At 44.7% G+C, this 26,376-nt stretch overlaps 1 protein-coding gene across 4 annotated transcripts in view; it reads right to left on the bottom strand.

The window, feature by feature from the left end:
* LOC132833968 (uncharacterized) overlaps positions 1-26,376 on the bottom strand; it is an 89,249-nt gene that overhangs the window by 13,214 nt on the left and 49,659 nt on the right. The window contains exon 1 of one of the 4 annotated variants that reach the window (XM_060852674.1): positions 8,287-8,353. The exons of the other annotated variants lie outside the window; for them this stretch is intronic. Within the exon in view, the coding sequence (XP_060708657.1) occupies positions 8,287-8,295 (9 nt within the window). The 5' untranslated portion in view covers positions 8,296-8,353. Of the gene's footprint in view, positions 1-8,286; positions 8,354-26,376 lie in introns of those variants that run through there. 4 annotated transcript variants of the gene reach the window in all.

The following is a 26,376-nucleotide window of genomic DNA, read 5'->3' as shown; positions in this document are numbered from 1 at the left end:
ACCCGCACATCTTTGGAGCATCCGGAGGAAACCCACACAGACATGGGGAGAACGTGCAAACTCCACACAGTCAGTCACTTGAGGCGGGAGTTGAACCCCGGTCTGTGGCGCTGTGAGGCAGTAGTGCTAACCACTGTGGCACTCGAGTCTGCGAAAAGGTTTTCACTTCCCCAGCCTGAACAAGCGATGGGACTGTCAGACCCCGATGGATTCAAACAAATCATGGACAAGGGGCCAGCAAGAACAAAACAGGCTGAGATATCTCCCAGCACCGTTCACTCCCACGGTTCCGGGCTGCACAGGCATTAGCAAACCTTGAAAAGCAACATCTCCCTCCTGTCCAGCGAATACTGGGGAAATACTGAGTGGTGTCCCTGCCTCAGCCTGGAGGGGAGAGGACACTGATCAGTTTACTTCTTGCAGCGGACTTGACGTGATGAAGGCTCATGATTTCAGATCAACCTGGGAATTGTAGGTTTGAAAAATCAGTCATCCAGGAAGGAGCGAGTCCCTCCGTTAAAGAAAGGGAAACTCTCCCCTGCTCTGACGAAAGGGATCCCAGGTTCGGGCCTAGCAAGCAGGCCCATGAATCAGCACTTTGAGATAAGTACTTTGGTGGTGCCATGGAAACAAGGAAACCTGCCAAATTTGGTCAATGCAGGAGCTGGGAGAAGCTCCCAGTCTTCATGAGCAGGTTCTGAAGCTATCAGGGAATTTCTGAACTTGTCACGAGGGGGAGGAGGCATTCCCAAAAAGCCTACTCTCAATCCGCTTCAGAATATTGAATCTGGAGGAAATCATTTGTGACACCGAGATGGTTAGAGACAGATCTTATCCCTCAGGTAAATGAGCAACATCACGGGCATTTGGAATACTCTGACTCAGTCAGCAACTGATCACATTGATCGATAAACACATGAAACGTGCCACAATTTGTGCTCTCACTTGAAGCCAGTAAGACGACCCTTTGTCTGACTGACTAGTGTCAGAATGAAACATCAGGATTTACAAAGCACAGCCCCAGCGACAGACAGAGTGGGAAATGGTGTGCTGTGTTTTTGACATTATAGTGTAAAAAATAGATACAGCAGGACCTGCACAAGACAGCAGGATCCACTCAGCCCATTGTGCTAGTGCTAGCCTTGCAAATGCTCTCTTCAAATCTTCCCACTCACACAGACCTTCTCTCAAAATGCTCACACATACACTTGCACCCACTCACAGACTTATACCTCTTTACACTCACATGCACATACCCTCAGAGACTTCTAACCCTCACGCCCCACCACACACCCACATGCACACATATGCATCTCCATTTGTGGGGTGAATTTGTACTTGCAGAATTACATTGTACTTTGCTCAAAATCTGCATGAATCCACGTAAGATTCTGTAAATCCATTTTTTAGATTAGAATCAGTCTGACCATTGTTTCACAAGGTTAAAAATCACAACACCAGGTTATAGTCCAACAGATTTAATTGTAAGCACTAGCTTTTGGAACGCCACTCCTTCATCCTGATGAATGCTCCGAAAGTTAGCCTTTCTAATTAAACCTGTTGGACTAAAACCTGGTGTTGTGTGATCTTTAAATTTGAACCCTCCAGTCCAACACTGGCATCTCCAAATCATTGTTTCACACAGAGCAGCTCACACTTTAAATGCATTCTCTGGGCCGACAAGACAATTGTTAAAGTTCACTCGAGAATGTAACTTTTAAATGTTCTGGATTTACATTGAAAGAACTGAACCTAACATGGTAATTCTAAAAAAAATGAGCGATTTAAACAATCCAGGTCTTTTTCAATATGTAATTCCAGTTACATCACACTAAATATTTGCTATAAATTCTGCGTCTTACGATCTTATTCTCCACAATCACCTGACAAAGGAGCAGCGCTCAGAAAGCTAGTGCTTCCAAATAAACCTGTTGGACTATAACCTGGTGTTGAGATTTTTAACTTTGTACACCACAGTCCAACACCAGCTCCTCCAAATTATGTGCCCGCCCCACCAGTTTCACTCCCTTCAAGCATTTATTCTTTGACTGTGCAGAAGTATACTATAGATTTACAGTTTGTAATATTCCCATCTTCATCAAACTGAAACGTTCAGCTGAGAGGAAAGAATCAGTTATGAAATGAAAGTGCGTTTGTATAGTGACTCACTTCATCCTAGACTTTTATAGATAAGAAAGACTTTCTGAAATGCAGTTTGAGTCATCCGAGTGGTGGAGTCAAAGTCACATAGCACAGAAACAAACCCTTCGGTCCAACTTGTCTGCACCAACCAGATCCCTAAGCTGAACCAGTCCCATTTGTCTGTGTTTGGTCCCCTATCCCTCCAAAACCTTCCTATTCATATACCCATCCAAATGCCTCTTAAATGTTGCAATTGTACCAGCCTCCACCACATTCTCTGGCAGCTCATTCCATACACGTACCACCCTCTGCGTGAAGAGTTGTACCTTAGGTCTCTTATTTCAAACGTTATCGGCCCATCTAATTAAAGTCAAGTTATACTCTTTGATAACCTTCTTCACTATCCATTGTACCACCTATTCTCCAAATTTATTAATCATGCCTTCTATATTCGCATCAAAATCATTTAAATAAATAACGTAAAGCCCTTGGACCCAACGCTGATCCTTGTGGCACACGCTGCTGGTCACAAGCCTCCAGTCCAAAATCACAACCCTCTGTCACCACCCTCTGTCTCCTGCCATCAATGCAGTAATTACTATTATGCACAGGAAGAGTCAAACAGCCAAGAGATAAGAACCCATTAATCATTTCTGAAAATCAATTTTTCATGCATACAAAGATAATTAGAAGTTAATTATAATATGTAGTTATATTATGTAAATTGTCACTGATTTGTATAGCATCTGTAAATGTGCGTTTATTTACTTGATATTTATAATGAGGCTATTTCCTCTGGTTCTTACACAGTAAACTGTAGATAGTGCCATTCTTTTCTGTAATATACATTTTTGTTTGGTAGATCCTTATGATATGTTCAAAGACTGACAACCAGAGTAAACAAATCACAATGATGAATGTATACTCTTATCCGATCCCAGCATGAAACCTGACTTTGTCCAGTATTACCATCCACTGGCAGTATAACAGCATGAAAATACCCTACATAGTATACAGACACATTGACAATATCTATCTATATATGAGTGCTAATTCTCTTTCTTGAGAGGAAACGGGATGTAATGTGATTGTGGAGATTGAAATAAATGGTTAAATCGAATGCCAGGTCTGATTTTCCCAGTCCTGTTAATTCAAGAAAGTCAGAAACAAAGTTCTGCATGTATCTCATGCACCCTGTGCAGCTGCAACATAACTCAATCCCTCTTACAAAAGGACAAAATTCCATTTGCTTTCCTAATTTGTTGTTCTACCTTAGACCAACCCTTTGTGAGTCATGCACAGGTCCCTCTGCATAGCAGCAAGCTGCAAATAGTTACCATTCAAGTAATAAGCTGAAAATGTGTTGCTGGAAAAGCGCAGCAGGTCAGGCAAGCATCCAAAGAACAGGAGATTCGACGTTTCGAACATAAGCCCTTCTTCAGGAATGAGGAAAGTGTGGGACTGACCTGCTGCGCTTTTCCAGCAACACATTTCCAGCTCTGATCTCCAGCATCTGCAGACCTCACTTTCTCCTCCATTCAAGTGATAATCCGACGAAAATGAATGACTTCACATTTATTAACATTGTATTCCATCTGCCAGACCTTTGCCCAGCTCAACTTTTAAGAAGTTACTCCTAGTAGTTTAAAGTCAATACTTCACTAAATGACAAGAGAAATGCGGTAGACAGTGTACTCAGGAAAGGTCATCTTACAGCGTGATTAGCGATAGGAATTCACTCCCTCCCGAACAACAGGCAGATTATCACCCGCTGCCTCTTGTTGGATAAACGGAAGTTATTATTATTCCCCGTTCCCACTACATTCTTCAATGGACAATTAGCTCCACTTTCTCCGCGTCGGCCGCTATAAATTAATACCAGCTTCGAAAATAATATTAACAACTGACTAGATTCCTTCTCATTAAAAAAGGTCAACTCAAACTCACGGTATGAGGGAAGAATGCGTCGGTGATAACAGATTCTGATTAATCCTCGCCAAAACATTCGATATCAGACCCTTATTCACCTCGCTGCTTGAACACATCAGGGCGACCAGATAATGAACTCAATTAGAAACGGATGTCTTACAGGCATGAGATCTCAGTTAAAGTTATATTTTACATTAAACCATTCTTTTTGTGAATGTCCCAATTCCCCCACCCCATTTCATTCTCTATCTCCAGTTGAAACTTCTCTCCTGCAGAGAAAACTGATGATCAATGCCCAATGGGCCTGTTGCGATGACTCAAAACACAAGTCATTAATTACAGCAGAAAGCTATCAGACTGAGCGAAAATACTCCCCAGGAAGCAGTCTGATCAGTTTAACTCCTCCAGATAAATATACAATCTGCAATACTCTGATATTCCGCTCCATTCCAGAGTGTAGCGCTGGAAAAACAGGAGAATCGGGCATAAACCCTACATCAGGAATGCTTCCCCCGATATTCCGCTGGAGGTAAGCATTTAAACAAATCGCATTAACCAAATTAGCGTCACTTCACTAAATAAAAAAATACACAAACAGAAACATCGATTAATTTTAAAGTTTTTCAGTATTTTTTTTCCACTGAAGATTGGTTCATTTTTCCTTGTATTGGACAGGGTGGACGGAGTTCTTTGTGACAAAAACTGACTTCAATGAATTCCATATTTTTCTCCTGGAGATAAGGAATCGGCAAGGTGCTCAAATCCCAGGGAGAAACGACTGGCCCATACTCAATAGTCTAATCTCAACTTGCATGAAACTGTCGGAGTCAGGTCTGGATTCGGACTCAGCTCAGCCCGTCCAAGCTTCCAAACCAGAACCAAATCCGCACCAACATTTACCCCTCTGATTCCCCGTCATCTCGATGTCACCAGTTCATACAAGTTCAAACACTCAACACGGTTGTGAAAAACTGCCTCACTCTACAGACGCCATTTCTGCTCGGGGACAAGTTCGCAAGAAATCCAGAAGAAAAGTGACATTTACGAAATGGACATAATATCAATGTTTTTTTTAAAAAAAGTCACAACACCAGGTTATAGTCCAACCGGTTTATTTGGAAGCACTAGCTTTCGGAGCGCTGCTCCTACATCAGGTGGTTGTGGAGGTTAAAGGTCATTCTCTCAGAATTTATAGCAGAATGATCCGGAATGGAACATGACCTTTAACCTCCACAACCTCCTGATGAAGGAGCAGCGCTCCGAAAGCTAGTGCTTCCAAATAAACCGGTTGGACTATAACCTGGTGTTGTGTGGGTTTTAACTTTGTCCAGCCCAGTCCAACACCGGCTCCTCCACACCGTGCCTAATATCGGCATCTCCAAACATCTCCCCAACACCTTCCGGAGAAGAAACTAATTGGACTCGAAACGTTCGTTCTGTTTCTCTCGCCACAGACACCGTCGGATCTACTACTGAGTTTCTCCAGCATTTATCTGTCTTTGTGGGCTGGGCCTATACAATTCCGTCCACACTCGTGTGACTAACATTAAATCCGCTAGCCTTTGCTGAAAAGCCTTTTTATTTCTACAGCAGTTTTACACACACCTTCAAAGTATTGAACAGGGATGTGATAAATCCTTGGGCAGGATAGAGGGGGGAATATTTGTATTATTCCCGCCAACCCAAAGCAATGCCGTAAAACGTGAACATTTTTTTTTACAATGTAACTTTGTTCGATGATCATTTCTCATCGAATATTACTGCCAAATTCAATCGTTCGGTCATTGAGTCTTTTTTTTCGGATTGAAGACTTGATTTTGATTGTGCAATGTGGAAAACCCGGAGGAGGAAATCCCCTAATTGGAGAACTCAGTTTTAACACAAATACCGGACAACTTTGGAACCTGATTTCCATTCCCAGCTGAGGGAGAAAACAAAGTGAAAGTCTACAGTCAGCACTCAAGCTCAGTGACATTGCTGTGGTTCTGAGCTTTCTACACTGAAGCTCACACATTCAGGGAAAAGCGGTCAATTCTCACAATCGGTTTTTAAATAGCTGCATAAACGAAACTTTAAAATGTTTGAAGTTAAAAATCACCCAACACCAGGTTATAGTCCAACAGGTTTAATTGGAAGCACTAGCTTTCGGAGCGACGCTCCTTCATCAAGTGATTGTGGAGGGCACCACTACCACCTGATGAAGGATCATGGCTCCGAAAGCTAGTGCTTCCAATTAAACCTGTTGGACCATAACCTGGTGTTGGGTGATTTTTAAACTTTGTACACCCCAGTCCAACACCGGCATCTCCAAATCTTAAAATGTTTGAGAACGTACAGCAGATTAAACTTAACCAATGACAAAGTTTGATCAAAACTATCGATATAAACAGATTCCGAACAATGGAACTCTTTTATTCAGTTAAAAATCACTAGGTTTTAGTCCAACACGTTTATTCTGGTATAAGCAGCTAGTTTCTCATGACTGCCACAATTCATCTTTCAGCAACTTGTCAGCAACTGACAACCGGAAGCGGCAGAGACAAGCCATTATAAATGCCGAAGGAAACACCACAGAAACGCTTCACAGGAGGCTCCCAAACACAGAGTGTCACCTAGAAAGGGGACGAAACGTTTACAACAAAAGCTCCCAGCTCGGCGAACAGAACCACAACAACAAGCACCCGAGCTACAAATCTTCTCCCAAACTTTGAATTTATCTTTCAATTTAAATCAGCTCATTTCCTTTTCTGTACTTTATGTAATCAGATAGACAGTTCCCGCTGTCTTATACATACAGGTTCAGATCTAAACAGTAACAAAATCACTCGGGAAGGACAGTCTCACAGCCTCACATTCCGATCGGAATTCATTCACAGCCAGTTCCCGGGGTGTGGTCAATACAGTGAGACCTGGACCTGTTGTAATGTACTGCCTGGATAAAACACCCTGTTCCCACCACATTCTCCAAAGCGGGCTCTTTCAACACTTCGAGTTTAAAATCAGATCGATCAATCAAAAAAGCAACTTTAACAATCTGGAACAGTTCTTACAAACACCATCAGGGTCTAAAGAGTTCCCCGTCCTATTAAATTTCAGGTCCTTTAAAGTGTAGGGGAGACTAATAAATACAGGTTTAAATTTATCAGCTTGACCAGAATAACGAGTACGGATTAACCAACCTCTTATTCCCTATGGACAAGGTTTTCAGTTAAAGTTATATCCACCACTTCTATTTTCTACCTACAGTTGAAATCAACGCCATTAACTTTACACTATGTTACTTAACTCTGATCTGTCTATATTGCTCTCAAGATAAAACTTTTCACTGCGCCTAGGTACACCTCATAATAAATTCAATTCAATTCTATCAAAAACTCAAGTAACGCAGGGCCCACCGTTACCAGTGCATTGGACTATTCTAAAATCAAATAAATTACCGGAGAAAGCTAACAGATTGGTGGAAACCCCACACTCTGCAATTCCTCGATTTTCCGTTTAAAGTGCGCGGTTGAACAAAACTAAGATAGTTAGCGCCACTTCACAAAACGATAAACAGAAATGATCATTAGTTTTCCGTTGCATTTAAATGAGGAATTCGTTAGAAAGAGCGTTGAGGTACCTAGTTTCTCATCCAAACGAACGATTGAATTTGGCAGTAACATGCGACAGGAAATGATCATTGAACAAGGAAGGGTTCAATTGCACAATGATCACGTTTTATTTCAGAATTCTGTTCACACGGGCATTGCTTTGGGTTGGTAAGAATAATTGAAATATTCCTACCTTTATCCTGCCCAGGGATTTATCACATCTCTTCCATCACACGTTTCAGACTCGCCGATGGTGTTTGTAAGAACTATTCCAGATTGATAAAGTTGTTTTATTTTTAAATCGGTCTGATTTTAAACTCGGAAACCACTTTGGTGAGAATAGGGTGTTTTAAATGGAGCACATTACAACAGGTTCAGGTCTCAGTGCATTGACCACACCCTGTGGACTGTGGTGTTTAAAATAAACAGGTTATTGTTACATTAAAGCCTTTGGTCAGGCGGGATTGAGCACCGTGACTGACGGAGCCGGCTAGAACCAGAACCACCCGCACCGCATCTGATTCCGCCAACTTTACTGCGACAGATAAAGTCCTTAGACTACTAGAACCGATTTGCCCCATTCACAGCCACTACATTTCCTCAGACTCAGATATTCACCACTCACCCAGAGCATTTTGAAGGGAAGGCAAGCTGTATGTTGACTCGAACGCTGCCTTCCAGATACTGGATTCAGCAGGAGAGGAGGGGACTGCTCCTCGGAAATGATCTCAACTTTTACCTTTGAGTGGTAACGGAGGCGGGAGCCTTCGCCTGTCAATATATTCTCAAGATCAGAGTGGTGCTGGAAAAGCACAGCAGGTCAGGCAACATCCGAGGAGCAGGGAAAATCGACGTTTCGGGCATCAGGAACTGTATAGATTCTCCTGCCCCTCGGATGCTGCCTGACCTGCTGTGCTTTTCCAGCACCACTCTGATCTTGACTCTGATCTCCAGCATCTGCAGTACCCACTTCTGCCTTGTCGATATAAACTGCCGCTCACCCTAAAGATTAATGTATATTTTCCGCTTACAGGAAACAGTGAGCGGTATCGCTTATCCCCAGTTTAAATAAACGAGTTTCTTCCTGCACGTGGTGTAAAAGTTAGATCCAATGTACAGAGGAATAGTGCAAACCCTCATTAACAGACCGAGTGGCAAATGATCCTTTCTGCTGAGACCATTATAAAGTGTTCAACACTCCCTCCGGCCTGTTTCATCATTCTATGAGATTATAGCTGATCTGTGATCTAACTCCACCCCCATGCTATTGGTCTATATCCGTTAATAACTTTGTTAACAAAACTTTCTCCGTCTCAGATTTTAAATTAACTGATCCAGCATTCCTGTCCTCTGTGGAAGACAGCTTCCAACATCCACCTCCCTTTGTGTGTCAAAGTGTTTCCTAACATCTCTGCTGAACAAGCTTCCCCTCGTTCTCAGACGGTGCCCAAAAAGTCTTGAATCCCCAACCAGTGGAAACACGATCTTTATCTACCCCGTCCTTTCCTGTTATTGTCTTGAAAGGTCCTACAGTGCAGGGATGTGCAGGTTAGGGTGGATTGGCCATGCTAAATTCACCATAGTATCCAAAGGGTGTGCAGGTGAGGTGGATTAGCCATGGCAAGTGAAGGGTTATAAGGAATACAGATGGGTCTGAATGGAACGCTCTACAAGAGGTTGGTGTGAACTTGATTGGGCTGAATGAGCTGCTTCCCCACTGTAAGGATTTGATGGTGTTCAAGTGCACACATTGTCTTATAAATAATAATGATTTGGAGATGCCGGTGTTAGGCTGGGGTGGACAAAGTCAAAAATCACAACACCAGGTTATAGTCCAACAGGTTTAATTGGAAGCATTAGCTTTCAGAGCGCTGCACCTTCAGATGGTTGTGAAGTAAATATTTCAAATAGGGCTTCCAAATAAACCTGTTGGACGAGTATCTGGTTTGTGTGATTTTTAACTTTGAAAATGATTTCAAATTCAAAACTTATTATTTATAATGACTATTGAAAAAATGCACTTTGATTAAAATGCATAAATATTACATAAAAAAATTTATGGGGGTTAGTTTTTTTTAAATTCAACAACATTTGACAGAATATTGCTTCCTCCTTAATGGTACAGTCTTGAGAAAGGAAAATGACTTGCATTTATATCCTGCATTTACAACCACAGAATGGGAGGTGCTGCATTTTGGAAAGGCAAATCAGGACAGGATTTATACACTGACTGGTAGAGAATAAGAGAGGTGTTGGAAAAGCTTAGCAGTTCAGGCTGCATCCAAGGAGCAGGAAAATTGACGTTTCGGGCAAAAGTCCTTCATCAGAAATCATGAAGGGCTTTTGCCCGAAATGTCGATTTTCCTGCTCCTCAGATGCTGCCTGAACTGCTGTGCTTTTCCAGTACCACTAATCCAGAATCTGGTTTCCAACAACTGCAGTCATTGTTTTTTTACCTACTTAATGGTAAAGTCCTAGGGAGTGTTGCTAAACAAAGAGACCTTGGAGTGCAGGTTCATAGCTCCTTGAAAGTGGAGTCACAGGTAGATAGGATGGTGAAGGTGGCGTTTGGTATGCTTTCCTTTATTGGTCAGAGTATTGAGTACAGGAGTTAGGAGGTCATGTTGCGGCTGTACAGGACATTAGTTAGGCCACTGTTGGAATGTTATGTACAATTCTGGTCTTCTTCCCATCAGAAAGATGTTGTGAAACTTGAAAGGGTTCAGAAAAGATTTACAAGGATGTTGCCAGGGTTGGAGGATTTGAGCTACAGGGAGAGACTGAACAGGGTAGGGCTGTTTTTCCTGGAGCTTCGGAGGCTGAGGGGTGACCTTAAAGAGGTTTATAAAATCATGAGTGTCTATTTATCCTGTCCATACCAAAGTGTTTTCCCCAGGGTGGGTGAGTCCAGAACTAAAGGGCATAGGTTTAGGGTGAGACGGGAAAGATATAAAAGGGACCTAAAGGGCAACCTTTTCACACAGAGGATGGTACGTGTATGGAATGAGCTGCCAGAGGAAGTGGTGGAGGCTGCTACAATTACAGCATTTAAAAGGAACCTGGATGGCTATATGAATAGGAAGGGTTTTGAGGGATGTGAACCAAGTGCTGGCAAATGGAACTAGATTAGGTTACAATATCTGGTCAATGTGGACAAGTTGGACAGAAGGGTCTGTTTCCATACTGTATATCTCTATGACTCTATGTCACCTCTTATTAACCTTGCAAATTCTAGGTATAATTTATGTGCAATCTCTCTTTAGAACTTCACCCTTGAAGTCTGGCTATTATTCTTGCAAACCTGAGTACTCTGGTCCCAAACATTGCAAACGTCAATTAACTGTGCACTATTAGCGAGAGATGTCTCATTGGGGTTGGAATGACTCAGAGGGGATGTTGGCACCAACCCAATCTGTACGCTGGGCTTGAAACTTTCATTCAAGTAACCAAAAGGGTGAGGCCCACAGCCAGAATGACAGCAGCCATCAAACCTTCCAAAACAAAACTAAATCCACATTAAAAGTATTCCTGTGACTATCCCTTTATTTCTATTACTTTGTTCCATTTTAAAAATTAAGTTATGCATGTTAGTCATTTGCTTAAAAAACCCCATTGTTGAAACCCTCGCATGCTACCAATATATCTGCTCTGAGGGATGTTCATGAAGAAACACCTAAGTAGTGACTGGTTGAAATGGAAATCCAATTGGACCATGAGCTGATGAGCTCAATGACCTACCAACACCTGCTTATTTCCCAAATTTCCAAAGCAAAGTTTCATTCAATGAAGATTGTTGCAACTGAAATATTTTGATGAACAGAATTCAAAATAAATGTTTGAAATGAGTACATACTCAAATGCATTCCACGTGTGAAGCTAAAAACTGTACCAATGTTGAGTCAGTTCTACTTTGAAAGTGGGGTTGACAGAATCTTACATGTATTTACGCTCTCAGTGTCTCTGAATTGCATCCACACACACAGAAGCTTATGGGGTGAATTTGTATTTGCAGAATTATTTTGCTCAAAGACTGCATAAATCCACAGAAAATTCTGTCAGCCCCATTTTAGAAATAGAACATTGATTAAGTCTTTGCCTTCACACATGGAATGCATTGTCTGAGCTAAAATTACACATCTTAGATAAACTGACGTCACCTTGAGAATATAAATTAGAAGGAGTCCTGAGAGTTGCAAACCACCATATCCCATTCGAAAAGATGAAAGACTTGATCTGAATTGGTTTAAGAATAATAACTGACGTTGTGGGTTTTTAAAAAATTAATGTAGTTTAATATATCATTACACCTCCATGTCACTGTCACCCCTTTGCTATAGATTTGGTGTCACATGGTCATGTTCCATAACCATGATGAAGAGGCAGCAGCTGGAAAGCTAATACTTCCAAATAACCCTGTTAGTCTGTAGCCCGGTGCTGTGTGATTTTTAATCTTGTCCACCCCAATCCAACACCAACAACTCCAATTCAAAATATTGGATTGAGATTTGCGCAGGATATAAATGGGAATAATCTGACAATTTCTGCCAGTCGAAAACAATGTTCAGGTGAATGGAATTCTGAAATAAAATTGAACATTTTAGTGTTTAGTTGTTCACTGTTTATTTCCCACTGAAAATTAGTTAAATTCAACCGTTCACTCATTAAAATCTCTCTTTTCAGAACATTACGGTTAATATTGACTTTGGAATATGGAGAGTATAAACAGTAAAATTGTTTAATTGGAGAATTTAAATTTTCACGTAAAGCACTGGGTATCTCTTGATCTTGCTTCTTACTCAACTGAATAAAGTAAAAATGTACAGATCACAATCAGAATCCACTTCTGAAAATCTCAGCTTTCTACACTGAAGTAGACCCATTGGGTAAAATCTCAACCTGAGAATTCTCACAATCAGTCGACCAGCATCAGAACGGACAGCAGATTAGTCCTGACCAATGATTAGGTCTTGTCAAAAACCTTGCCGTGCTCATACAAAACAGATTCCAATTAAAGGAAATCTTTATAGATACAGCACAGATAGGAGATACCGGGGAGAGGGTCTCTCACCGAATTATTCAGATACATCCAGCTCAGTTTCCAACCACCACTCCAATTAATCTTTCACCTTAAAATCAGCCCATTTCCTTCTTTGTACGTTATATAATGAAACAAGATCATTCTTGACGTCTTCCAATTACAGGTTCAGATCTAAACGGTAACAATCACTCGGGTCGGACAATCTCACAGCCTCAGATTCCGCTCGGAATTCAATCCCGTCCACTCCACGGAGTGTGGTCAATGCAGCGAGACCTGAACCTGTTATGATGTGCCGCCTGGATAAACTCCATTTAAATATCCCCTTCCCACTACATTCGCCAACGTGAGTTCTTTCAACACCTTACCGACTTCGAGTTTAAATTCAGACCGACCCAAAGAACTGACTTTAAGAAAGCGGAACAAATTTTTACAGACTCCATTAGGGCACGATTCGCCAGTGAAAGATGTAATGGGGTACAGATGTAATGGGGTACAGATGTAATGGGGTACAGATGTAATGGGGTACAGATGTAATGGGGTACATAAGTGAGCACTGAAGATGCTGGAGATGAGAGTCTAGATTAGATTAGAGTGGTGCGGGAAAAGCACAGTTCAGGCAGCATCGGAGGAGCAGGAAAATCGACATTTCGGGCAAAAGCCCTTCATCAGGAATGAAGGGCTCCCCATCTTATTAAATTTCGGGCATTTAAAATACAGGGTACACTGTTCAAATACAGACTTAAACACATCAGATTGTCCAAATAGTGAGTATTTGTCAGTTATAATCTCTATTTCGGATTGACAGAGTTTTCAGTTAAAGCTATATTTTGTAAAGTTAAAAATCACATAACACCAGGCTCTGGTCCAACAGCTGCAAATGTGTTGCTGGTCAAAGCACAGCAGGTTAGGCAGCATCTCAGGAATAGAGAATTCGACGTTTCGATGCTCGAAACGTCGAATTCTCTATTCCTGAGATGCTGCCTAACCTGCTGTGCTTTGACCAGCAACACATTTGCAGCTGTGATCTCCAGCATCTGCAGACCTCATTTTTTACTCTGGTCCAACAGGATTATTTGGAAACACTAGCTTTCGGAGCGCTGCTCCTTCATCAGCTGGTTGTTTGATGTTTTATATTCTATATTAAACATATTCGCTATGTAAAGCACAATCCTTCAATCCCCCACCTCCATTTTCTATCTACAGTTGAAACTAGCGCCATCAGTTTTACATTTCCGGTTACCAAAAAATCAGAGAATCCAGCGGCTCCCGCCTGTTTGCTACTGTCTCAAACTCTTCCAAAATCAAAGACTCAGTTACAGGAGAAATCCAACAGTCCCCGGAAACACCCCGATCTGTTTCATGGCCGAGAAATACACACGCGGCAATCATTTGGTATTCCGTTCAAAGCGCGCCGATAAATAAACTAAATTACTTAGCGTCACTTCTTAAAACATGAAACAGAAATATTGATTACAAATTTCAATAAGATTCCTTTTAGTTTGAAGTTTTTCGTTTAGATAAATAAGGATTTCGTTGGAAGGAGTTTTCGGGTATTTAATTTCTCCGTACCTCACAGAATCCCTACAGTGTTTAAAATAACCCGATTATTGTTAAATTAATCCCGCTGTTCAAACGGGACTCCGCAGTTGCTGACAGAACAGGCCAAGTCTGAATCCAGCCGAACGCAATATTCACTGAAATAGACAAAAACCCGGTCCGAAGGTGAAGAGAACCGATCCCCCCTCCCCCCAATTCTGACTCCCTTCATTTCCTCAAACAGTAAAGATTCATCACTGACCCAGAACATTTTCGGAGTCACCAGTCTTAGTGTGGTGCTGGAAAAGCACAGCAGGTCAGGCAGCATCCGAGAAGCTCTTCACCAGGAATGAGGCAGGGAGCATCAGGGATGGAGAGATAAATAGGAGGGGGTGGGGCTGGGGAGAAGTAGCAAGGAGTGCAATAGGTGGATGGAGGAGAGGAGGGTGGAGCTGAAATGTGGGAAGGAAGATTGGCAGGTCCGACAGATCATGAGGGTGGTGCTGAGCTGGTCAGTACATGTTGAAGAGCTTCAGGGCAGAGGAGATGACCTGGGGGGGAGGAAGGAAGAGAGAGACTCACTGAGATTCTTGTGGAGAGAGGAGGAGACTGTCTTCAAGGTAGGCATGCTTGCAAGAGGATTCGCGGTAAGGTTAAAATCAACTAGGCAAAAATGAGGGCTGCAGATGCTGGAAACCAGAGTCTAGATTAGAGTGGTGCTGGAAAAGCACAGCAGGTCAGGCAGCATCCGAGGCAAAAGCCTTTCATCAGGAATGAGGTTGGGAGCCTCCAGGGTGGAGAGATAACGCTGCCTCCAGGTGGGTTTCCTGGTCTGAGAGAATGCACACTCTCCGCGTGTAGGCAGAAGGCAGCTCCTGGGAAATTAGCTCAGCATTACCATCACAGGTGGGCAGGGTGAAAATGAGGGCATCCAGGGAAAGACTGTCCCCAATACATCCAATGGGAAATTCAGGAGAATCACCATCGACAGGGAATGGGGGAGTTCCTGGGAATGGCTGCAGCAATAAGTGGTGGGAGGGATGTGATGGTGGAGAATGTGGAACTTGTTTCTAAAGGGAGTGGGAATTGGATTGCTGTGGGATGTGGGATTGCTCCCAGAGTGTGTGCAGGAATGTAGGACATGTTCCCAGAGGGAGTGTGGGGATGTGGGACACGTTCCCAGAGGGAGTGTGGGGGATGGATGTGGGGGATGTGGGGGATGTGGGACACGTTCCCTGAGGGAGTGTGGGGGATACGTGTGGGGGATGTGGGACACGTTCCCAGAGGGATTGTGGGGGATACGTGTGGGGGATGTGGGACACATTCCCAGAGGGATTGGGGTGGCTGGGTGTGGGGGATGTGGGACACGTTCCCAGAGTGAGTGGGGGAGGGTATGGGAACGTGAGTCACGTTCCCAGAGAGAGTGGGGATGTGTGTTGGGGATGTGGGACATGCTGTCAGAGGGAGCGAGGGGATGGGTGTAGGGGATGTGGGACACATTCTCAGAGGGAGTGGGGGATGTGGGACACATTCCCAGAGGGAGTTGGGGGGATGGGTGTGGCAGTTGTGGGAAACATTCCCAGAGGGAGAGGGGGGGATGGGAGTCGGGGATGTGGGACACCTTCCCGGGATGGGTGTGGAAGGTGTAGGACACGTTCCCAGAGGGAGTGGGGGATGGGCATGGGGGATATGGGACACATTCCCAGAGGGAGTGAGGAGATGTGGGACATGTTCCCAGAAGGAGTGGGGGGGATGGGTGTGGGGGATGTAGGACATGTTCCCAGAGGAAGTGGGGGGGGGGTGTGTGTGTGTGGGGGGAGGGGGGGGTGGGATTGGGGACACGTTCCCAGAGGGAGTGGGGGGGATGGGTGTGGAGAATGTAGGACACATTCCCAGAGGGAGTGGGGGATGTGGGACATGTTCCCAGAGGGAGTGGTGGATGGGTGTGGCAGTTGTGGGAAACATTCCCAGAGGGAGAGGGGGGAATGGGAGTCAGGGATGTGGGACACCTTCCCGGGATGGGTGTGGAAGATGTAGGACACGTTCCCAGAGGGAGTGGGGGATGGGCATGGGGGATATGGGACACATTCCCAGAGGGAGTGAGGAGATGTGGGTCATATTCCCAGGAGGAGTGGGGGGGATGGGTGTGGGGGATGTAGGACATGTTCCCAGAGGGAATGTGGGATGGGTGTCTGGGACATGGGACATGTTCCGAGAGGGAGTGAGGGGATGTGGGACACGTTCCCAGAGGGAGTGGGGAATGGGTAGGGAAAGTGTGACATGTTCCCAGAGGGAGTGGGGATGTGTGTTAGGGATGTGGGACATGCTCCCAGAGAGAGTTGGGGATGGGTGTGGGGAATGTGGGAAACGTTCCCAGATGGAGTGCGGGGGGGGGGGAATGGGTGTGGGAGATGTGGGACACGTTCCCAGAGGAGTGAGGGGATGTGTGTTGGGGATGTGGGACGTGCTCTCAGAAGGGGTGGGGGGTTGGGTGTGGGGATGTGGGACACATTCCCAGAGGGAGAGGGCGGAAGGGTGTGGGGAATGTGGACATGTTGCCAGCGGGAATGAATGGATGGGTGTGGGGGATGTGGGACACGTTCCCTGAGGGAATGGGGGGGATGGGTGCGGGGGATGTGGAACACGTTCCCAGAGGGAGTGAGGGGATGGGTGTGGGGGATATGGGACACGTTCCCAGAGGGAGTGAGGGGATGTGGAACACGTTCCCAGAGTGAGTGAGGGGATGGGTGTTTGAGATGTGGGACGTGCTCCCAGAGGGAATGAGGGGATGGGTGTGGGGATGTGAGACACATTCTCAGAAGGAGTGAGGGGATGGATGTGTCGGATGTAGGACATGCTCCCAGAGGGAGTGGGGGACGGGTGTGGGGGATGTGGGACATGCTCCCAGAGGGGGTGGGGGACGGGTGTGGGGAATGTGGGACATGCTCCCAGAGGGAGTGGGGGACGGGTGTGGGGGATGTGGGACATGCTCCCAGAGGGAGTGGGGGATGGGTGTGGGGGATGTGGGACATACTCCCAGAGGGAGTGGGGGATGGATGTGGGAAACGTTCCCAGAGGGGCTGATCGAGGTGAAGCATGTTGATGCATTGAAGGTGGGGTGGGAAGCTGGATAAACACACAAGGGCAAATTTGTCTTGAGGGAGATGGTGATAGGCTGAGTTAATGAAGAGATGGGAGGAACCTCTTGTGGAGCAGAAACATTAGCATGGTGTCGATGGGCAGAACGGCCTGTTTCTGTGCTGGGAATTCCTAATTGAGGGTTATAATTTTGAGCCTTGCTTTATCTTTACAAGTTTCGCAATCTCGTATTGTTATCAGGAGCATTCATAGCATCCTCTTCAATACGCCAGTCCCCTCCCAAAATGGGTTCCCAAATGGCCTTTGGTTCATTTCGTCCTCAGCAGTTAGAGTCATAGAGATGTACAGCACAGAAACAGATCCTTTGGTCCAACTTGTGCATGCAGACCAGATATCCTAAATCAGTCTAATCCCATTTGCCAGTATTTGGCTCATATCCCTCTAAATCCTTCCTATTCATATTCGCATCCAGATGCCTTTTAAATGTTGTCATTGTTCCAGCCTCGAACACTTGCTCTGGCAGCTCATTCCATACATGTACCACCCTCTGCATGAAAATGTTACCCCTTAGGTCCCTTTTAAATCTGTCCGCTCTCACCTTAAACCTATGCCTTCTACTTTTGGACTCACCCACCTCAGTTAAAATACCTTGTCTATTTAGCCTGCCAATGCCCTGCATGATTTTGTAATCTTTTATATGGTCACCCCTCAGGGAAAATAGCTCCAGTCTATTAACAGAGTTACACAATCCTTATAATGTGGAAACAGGCCATTCAGTCCAAAAAGTCCACACCAACTCTCTGAAGAGCATCCCTCCCAGACTCACCCCCCTATCCTATCCATGTAACCCTGAATTTCCCATTGCTAACATTCCTACCTACAGATTCCTGGACACCATGCACAATTTAGCATGACCAATCCACTTAAACTGCACATCTCTGGACTGTTGGAGGAAGCCAGAGCACTGGAGGAAACCCCTGCAGACACAGGGAGAATTGCATAATTCACACAGACAATTATCTGAGGGTGTTGTCTTTTGAACCTGGATCCCTGGTGCTGTGAGGCAACAGTGCTAACCACTGAGCCACCGTACCATCCTGTACAGCGTCTCCCTATAGCTCAAACCTTCCAACCTTGGCAACATTCCTGTGAATCTTTTCTGAACTCTTTCAAGTTTCACAGCATACCAGATTTGCACACAGTATTCCCAACAGTGGCCTAACCAATGTCCTGAACAGCCGCACCATGAACTCCCAACTCCTATACTAAATGCACTGACCAATAAAGTCAAGCATACCAAACACTTTCTTCACTATCCTATCTACCTGCAACTCTACTTTCATGGAACTATGAACTCCAAGGTCTCTTGGTTCAGCAACTCTCCCCAGGACCTTACCATTAAGTGTACAAGTCTTGCCCTGATTTGCCTTTCCAAAACACAGCACCTCACATTTGTCCAAATTAAACTCCATCTGCCACTCAGCCCATTGACTCATCTGATCAAGATGCCGTTGTACTCTAAGGTAACCTTCACTGTCCACTACCCAATTTTGGTATCATCTACAAACTTACTAACCACACTCGTATGTTCGTATCTAAATCATTTATATAAATGACAAAAAACAGTGGACCCAGGATCAATCTTTGTGGCACTCCACTGGTCACAGGCTTCCAGTCACAGAAATCCTCCACCACCACATTCTGTTTTCTATCCATGAGCCAGTGCTTTATCCAACTGGCTTCTCCCTTTATTCCATGTAATCTAACCTTGCTAACCAGTCTTCCATCAGGAACATTGTTCAAAGCCTTACTGAAGTCCATATCGTTCACGCTCACTGCTCTGCCCTCATCAGTCCTCAAAAACTCAATCAAGTTCATGAGGTATGATTTCCCTTGGACAATTTATGTTGACTGCCCCTAATCTGTCCATCATCAAATACCTATCTATTCCAAACCCATTTTGCAGCACTTGCCCTACATACAATGACACTTCAGATCTTTTTATAATTCGTTCTTAAGCCTTGAAGGTGTCCATCTCAGCAACTCTTTAAGGCAGGACGTTCCATATAACCATCAACTGAACGAACACCATCTACAAGTTTGCAGATGACACCACTGTGGTAGGACGGATATCAAACAACGATGAGTCAGAATACAAACAGGAGATAGAGAGCTTGATGATGTGATGTAATAATAACGAGCCCTATCTCAATATCGGCAAAACCTCTAAGTAACTGAACATTGACTTCAGAAAGAAAGGATGAGAACACACCCGCATCTACATAAACGGAGTCAATTGTTTTTCAATCATGGGATGAGGTGTTGCTGGCTGGGCGGCATTTGCTGTCCATCCCTAATTGCCCAGAGTAGGTTAACAGTCAACCACATTGCTGTGGGTCTGGAGTCACATGCAGGCCAGACCAGGTAAGGATGGCAGTTTCTTTCCCTAAAGGACATTAGTGAACCAGATGGGTTTTCCCAACAATTAACAATGGATTCATGGTCATCATTAGACTCTTAGTTCCAGATTTTACTGAGTTCAAATTCCACCATCTGCCGTGGTGGGATTCCAACCCTGGTTCCCAGAACATTACCCGGGTCTCTGCATTAACAGTCTAGCGATGATACCACTAGGCCATTGCTTCCCCCTAAGTCCCTCAGAGTGACGATAACTGACAATCTGTCCTGGACCTTCCATGTAGATGTGACGGTCAAGAAGGCACAACAATGCTTCTTCTTTCTTAGCAGCCTCGGGAAATCCGGCTTGTCCATAAGGATCCTCACTGACTTCTACAGATGCCCCATTGAGAGTGTACTGTCCGGCTCCATTACAGCCTGGTGTGGCAACTGCCCTGAACAAGATTGTATGAAACTTCAGAAGGTTTCTCATTGCCATGGAAAGGCTGCCCACATCTTCAAAGACCCATCCCACCCCTGTAATGTTCTCCTCTTTCATCAGGCAGAAGACACAGAAGCTTGAACACGTGCACCGGCAGGTTGAAGGATAGTTTCTTCCCTGCTGTTATCAGACTGACAAATGGACTCTCGAACTTCCAGTAATACTGATCTTGTTAAGGTTGATCCTGCCTCGCACACCTCCTGTGAGGTGTAAGCTGCATGCCTTTTCCTGTCCAAGTTTTCTTTTCTCTCACCCTATGATTTCCATCTTCTTGCTCACTATGATCTGCCTGTACAGCTCGTAATCAAAACTTCTCACTGTACTGAGGTACACATGACTATAAATCAAATCAAATCCTCTCCGTGAAAAGAAATCCTCAAATACCCTCCTGCCCCTCATTTTAAAACCACGTTTCCTGGTTATTAACACTCGCTCTCCACCACTAAGGGGAAATGTTTCTCCCTATCTATCAGGTCTAGACTCATCAGAACTTCCTACACCTGAATCAGATTCCTCCCTCCCCCAGACGTCTCTGCTTTAAGGAGAATTACTGTAGCCTATCAAGTCTCTCTTCATATCTGAATTACTCCAGCCCAGGCAATGTCTTGGTTAATTTCTTCTATAGCTCCGCTAGTGCAATCACATACTAGAACTGCACACAGTACACTAATCATCACTGAATTAATATATTTATACTGTGTGTCTTCATCATCACCTCCCTGCTCTTGGAGGTTATAGGCATAAAGGCAAGAATCCATGTGCCTTGTAAACCACTATTTATCTCTCTGGCTTTCTTCAAGGGTTTGTGGACACTCACACCTACATTCCTGAGTTCCTCTATACTTCCTCGGATCCTACATCCAAAATGTACTCCCTTGCGTTCTTAATCCAAGATTCAAGATTATGAATGCATGCTAGCACAGAATATAAAAACAGATAGATAGGAAAATGTTTTATAAATATATAAAATGGAATAGAGTGGCTAAAGTGGACATAGGTCCCTTGCAGATGAGAAAGGGGATTTAATATTGTGTAATTCTGAAATGGCCAAGGCCTTGAATATTTTGTGTCAGTCTTAACAGTATAAGATGTATCTAACTTGCAAAAGTATGATATTAAGGATCCGCTGGAAGGTGAGGACCTCGATTCAATTGTTATCACTAAAGGGGTAGTAAAAAATGAGGTCTGCAGATGCTGGAGATCACAGCTGCAAATGTGTTGCTGGTCAAAGCACAGCAGGTTAGGCAGCATCTCAGGAATAGAGAATTCAACGTTTCGAGCATAAGCCCTTCATCATATGTTGAGCAAACCAGTGGGTCTAAAGGTAGATAAGTCCCCTGGTCCAGGATGCTGAAAGAAATAGTGGAAGTGATAGTAGGTGCATTAGTGGTGATTTACCTAAATTCACTTGTATTCAGGCAGTTCCCAGCGGACTGGAAGACAGCGGATGTCACACCGCTGTTTAAAAAAGGGTGTAGGCAAAAGGCAGGTAATTATAGGCCAATCAGCTGAACATCTGTAGTCGGAAAAATACTGGAGGCTAACATTAATGAAGAAATAGTGAGACACCTGGATGGAAAGGGTTCATCAGGCAGACGCAGCATGGATTCAAGAAGACAAGGTTGAGTTTGACAAACTTACTGCAGTTCTTGGAGGATGTAACAAGCATAGTGGTTGGAGGGAACAGGTGGATGTTGTAGACTTGGATTTCCAGAAGGCATTCAATAAGGTGCCGCATAAAAGAGTCATCCGTAAGATAAGAATGCATGAAGTGGGGGAATGTACTAGCATGGAGAGAGGACTGGTTAACCAATAGTAAATAGAGAGTCGGAGTAAATGGGTGTTTTTTTGTTGGACATCAGTAGTGGGTGGGGTGCCACCGAGGTTGGTATTGGGCCCACAACTGTTCATCCTATTTTTAATGGCTTGGAAGAGGAAAGCGAGTGTACCATATCCAGGTATGCTAATGACACTAAATTGAGTGGAAAGGCAAACTGTGCAGAGGATGTGGAGGGTCTGCAGAGAGATTTAGATAGATTACATGAGTGGGCAAGGGTCTGGCAGATGGAATACAATGGTGTTAAATATGTGGTTATCCATTCTGGAAGTACAAATACTAGGTCAGAGTATTATTTAAATGGTAAAAGGTTGCAGCATGATGTTGTGCAGAGGGACTTCGGAGTACTCGTACATGAATCACTGAAATTTGATTTGCAGGTGCAGCAGTTGAAGACAAACAGCACACTGGCTTTCATTGCTAGAAGGATTGAATTTAAGAGCTGGGACATTCTGTTGCAATTGTACAAGGAGTTGGACCTGGAGTATTGTGTGTGCAGTTCTGGTCTCCTTACTTAAGGAAGGGTATACTGGCTTTGGAGGTGGTGCAGAGAAGTTTCGCCAGGTTGATTCCAGAGTTGAGGGGGTTACCCATTGAGGAGAGGTCGAGCTGCCTGGGACTGTACTCGCTAAAGATTAGAAGAATGAGAGGGTACTTTTAGAAACAGAAAATTATGAAAGGGAGAGATAAGATAGAGGCAGGCAGGTTGTTTCTACTGGTGGGTGAGACTAGGATGAGGAGACATGGCCTCAAGATTAGGGAGAGTAGATTTAGGACAGAGATGAGGAGGAACTGCTTTTCCCAAAGAGTAGTGAATCAGTGGAAATTCCTGCCCAAGGAAGCAATCGAGGCAGCTTCATTAAATATATTCAAAACACAGTTGAATGGGTTTTTGCATGGTAGGGGAATTAAGGGTTACGGGCAGAATGCAGGTAGAAGGAGCTGAGACGATGGAGAGATCAGAGTCAAGAGTGTGGTGCTGGAAAAGCACAGCCAGTCAGGCAACATCAGAGGAGCAGGAGAATCAACATTTCGAGCATCAGCTCTTCACCAGGATAGATGAGAACAGATCAGCCATGATCTTAATGAATGGAGGAGCAGGTTGGTTCGGCCAAATGGCCTACTCCCTCTATTACTATGAAATTACGCGGTGGGGAGAATATCTAATTGGATCATTCAATTTAATTCAAACAGTCGACATTTTTAGATTCTGGTTCCAACCCTTAACTAAGAGGGAGAAGTGAAAGTCTACATTTCACAACCAGAATCCACAAGGGTAGGATTAGTTCTGATCTGTCTCTCCTGAAGCTGAGCTATTCTGGTAAAATCTACACCTCTCAATTCTCACATCCAATCTGTAAAAATAACAGCAACAAATGTGTTTGTGAAATCCACCCAGCTAATAACAGAATACATCAAAACCCTGTGGATGTCAATATAATAACTCCCACCAATTGAAATATTTATCGAAAGGTGAATATTTTTGAATGCATCCAACTCAATGTTATTTTTAAATAATTCTTCAATTTACATTTTTCCTTTATACCAGCCAATTTCCATCTTAAATTATAATTTGTAATTGTAATATTGTATTTGGTGGCAAGTAAATGGATATTGAGAACTCAAACGTGATGCCAAACAGACTGTGCCTTCCTGTTCACACACAAAGAATGATACTAATGTCAGAATGAATTCCCAGCCAGAACGTCAGGGTGTGGCCGGCATAGTTTTTTAAAAATAACTGCGTTGTCATGGAGTCATAGATGTACAGCATGGAAACAGACCTTTCGGTCCAACTCATTCATGCCAACCTGATATCCCAACCTAATGTAGTCCCACCTGCCAGCACCCGGCCCATATCCCTCCAAACCCTTCCTATTCATATACCCATCTAGATGCCTTTTAAATGCTGCAATTGTACCAGCTTCCTCTGGTCAAATGGTTGATAAACCCTCATCTGCACAGCCCATCTACAAGCATCACTTTCTATAATAGGGACCTAGTTTCTCTTTTGCCACTATAGATACCAAAGGTAAAATAATCATCAAAAAAAACGACAACATTCCACGCCAGATTAGCCCCGTCCAATGACCAGGTCTTATCAAAATCTTTTGTGCATAAATTTGAAAACTGTCGATTAATGGAAAAATTTAACAACACACCACACAGAGGGAAGGGTCACTGATGAGGTCGTTTATACACATTCACCTGAATGGTGTCAGTGGAGATCTCGGGACTGACACTTGCAACAGACAAAAAGACTCATTTTGATCCTGGTCAACATTAGAGTGGTGCTGCAAAAGCACAGCAGGTCAGGCAGCCCCACTCTAATCTTGACTCTAATCTCTAGCATCTGCAGTTCCCACTACTGCCTCATTTTGATCATGGCCAACACATCCCATTCAGTATTGTCAGATGATTATTCAAATGCTTGATTTCACTGCAGGGTCAAATACCCCAGGTCTAACAGTTAATGTAAAAAGTTTTCCCACTGATGTGAAGTTTGCAGTTAAAGTTACTGTTCGGTACTTGTTTCCCCTGGGAATAGGAAAAACTGGGGATGGGAACCACACAATATATTCTTTATTGCAGAAGTGTGGCAGTTACATGGATGGTACAATTGCAAAAAAAGAGACAACTACATTGATGGTGCAAGGATCTGAAATAGCCTGGCAGGAGGCTGAAAGAACACAGCAAGCCAAGCAGCATCCAGAGGTACAGGCAGGAGGCTGGAAGAACACAGCAAGCCAAGCAGCATCCAGAGGTACAGGCAGGAGGCTGGGAGAGCACAGCAAGCCAGGCAGCATCAGGTTGGACAGGCAGAAGGCTGGAAAAACACAGCAAGCCAGGCAGCATCAGGTTGGACAGGCAGGAGGCTGGAAAAACACAGCAAGACAGGCAGCATCAGGAGGGACAGGCAGGAGGCTGGGAGAACACAGCAAGGCAGGCAGCATCAGGAGGGACAGGCAGGAGGCTGGGGGAACACAGCAAGGCAGGCAGCATCAGGAGGGACAGGCAGGAGGCTGGAAGAACACAGCAAGGCAGGCAGCATCAGGAGGGACAGGCAGGAGGCTGGGGGAACACAGCAAGGCAGGCAGCATCAGGAGGGACAGGCAGGAGGCTGGAAGAACACAGCAAGGCAGGCAGCATCAGGAGGGACAGGCAGGAGGCTGGGAGAACACAGCAAGCCAGGCAGCATCTGGAGGGACAAGCAGGAGGCTGGGAGAATACAGCAAGCCAGGCAGCATCAGGAGGGACAGGTAGGAGGCTGGGAGAACACATCAAGCCAGGCAGCATCAGGAGGGACAGGCAGGAGGCTGGGAGAACACAGCAAGGCAGGCAGCATCAGGAGGTGGATAATTTGACATTTCAGGTGTAACCCTTCCCCAGGACCTGTCCTCTGATGTTAAAAGGCAGAATTCTCTGTTGGATCATGGCTCACATTCTTATACCCTTGTGGTTTCTGTGGTTTGGGTGTAACTGTATTTACCTCCTGCCCAAAATCCACACCCGTTTCTACCTCCTGCCCAAAATCCACACCCGTTTCTACCTCATGCCCAAAATCCACAAACCTGACTGCCCCGGCCGACCCATTGTCTCAGCCTGCTCCTGCCCCACCGAACTCATCTCCGCGTACCTCGACACGGTTCTGTCCCCCTTAGTCCAAGAACTCCCCACCTACGTTCAGGACACCATCCACGCCCTCCACCTCCTCCATGAATTTCGCTTCCCTGGTCCCCAACGCCTTATCTTCATGATGGACATCCAGTCCCTGTACACCTCCATCCTCCATCACATAGGACTCAAAGCCCTCCGCTTCTTCCTTTCCCACCGCACCAACCAGTACCCTTCCACTGACACCCTCCTTCGACTGACTGAACTGGTCCTCACCCTGAATAACTTCTCTTTCCAATCCTTCCACTTCCTCCAAACTAAAGGAGTTGCCATGGGCACCCGCATGGGCCCCAGATATGCCTGCCTCTTCATAGGATATGTGGAACAGTCCATCTTTCACAACTACACTGGCACCACCCCCCCACCTTTTCCTCCGCTACATCGATGACTGTATCGGCGCTGCCTCGTGCTCCCACGAGGAAGTTGAACAGTTCATCAACTTTACCAACACCTTCCATCCCGACCTCAAATTCACCTGGACTGTCTCAGACTCCTCCCTCCCCTTCCTAGACCTTTCCATTTCTATCTCGGGCGACCGAATCAACACAGACATCTACTATAAACCGACTGACTCCCACAGCTACCTGGACTACACCTCCTCTCACCCTGCCCCCTGTAAAAACGCCATCCC

This window comes from Hemiscyllium ocellatum, chromosome 38 (assembly GCF_020745735.1).
Source record: "Hemiscyllium ocellatum isolate sHemOce1 chromosome 38, sHemOce1.pat.X.cur, whole genome shotgun sequence".
NCBI lineage: Eukaryota > Metazoa > Chordata > Chondrichthyes > Orectolobiformes > Hemiscylliidae > Hemiscyllium > Hemiscyllium ocellatum.
This window is presented reverse-complemented; position numbering and strand designations above follow the sequence as displayed.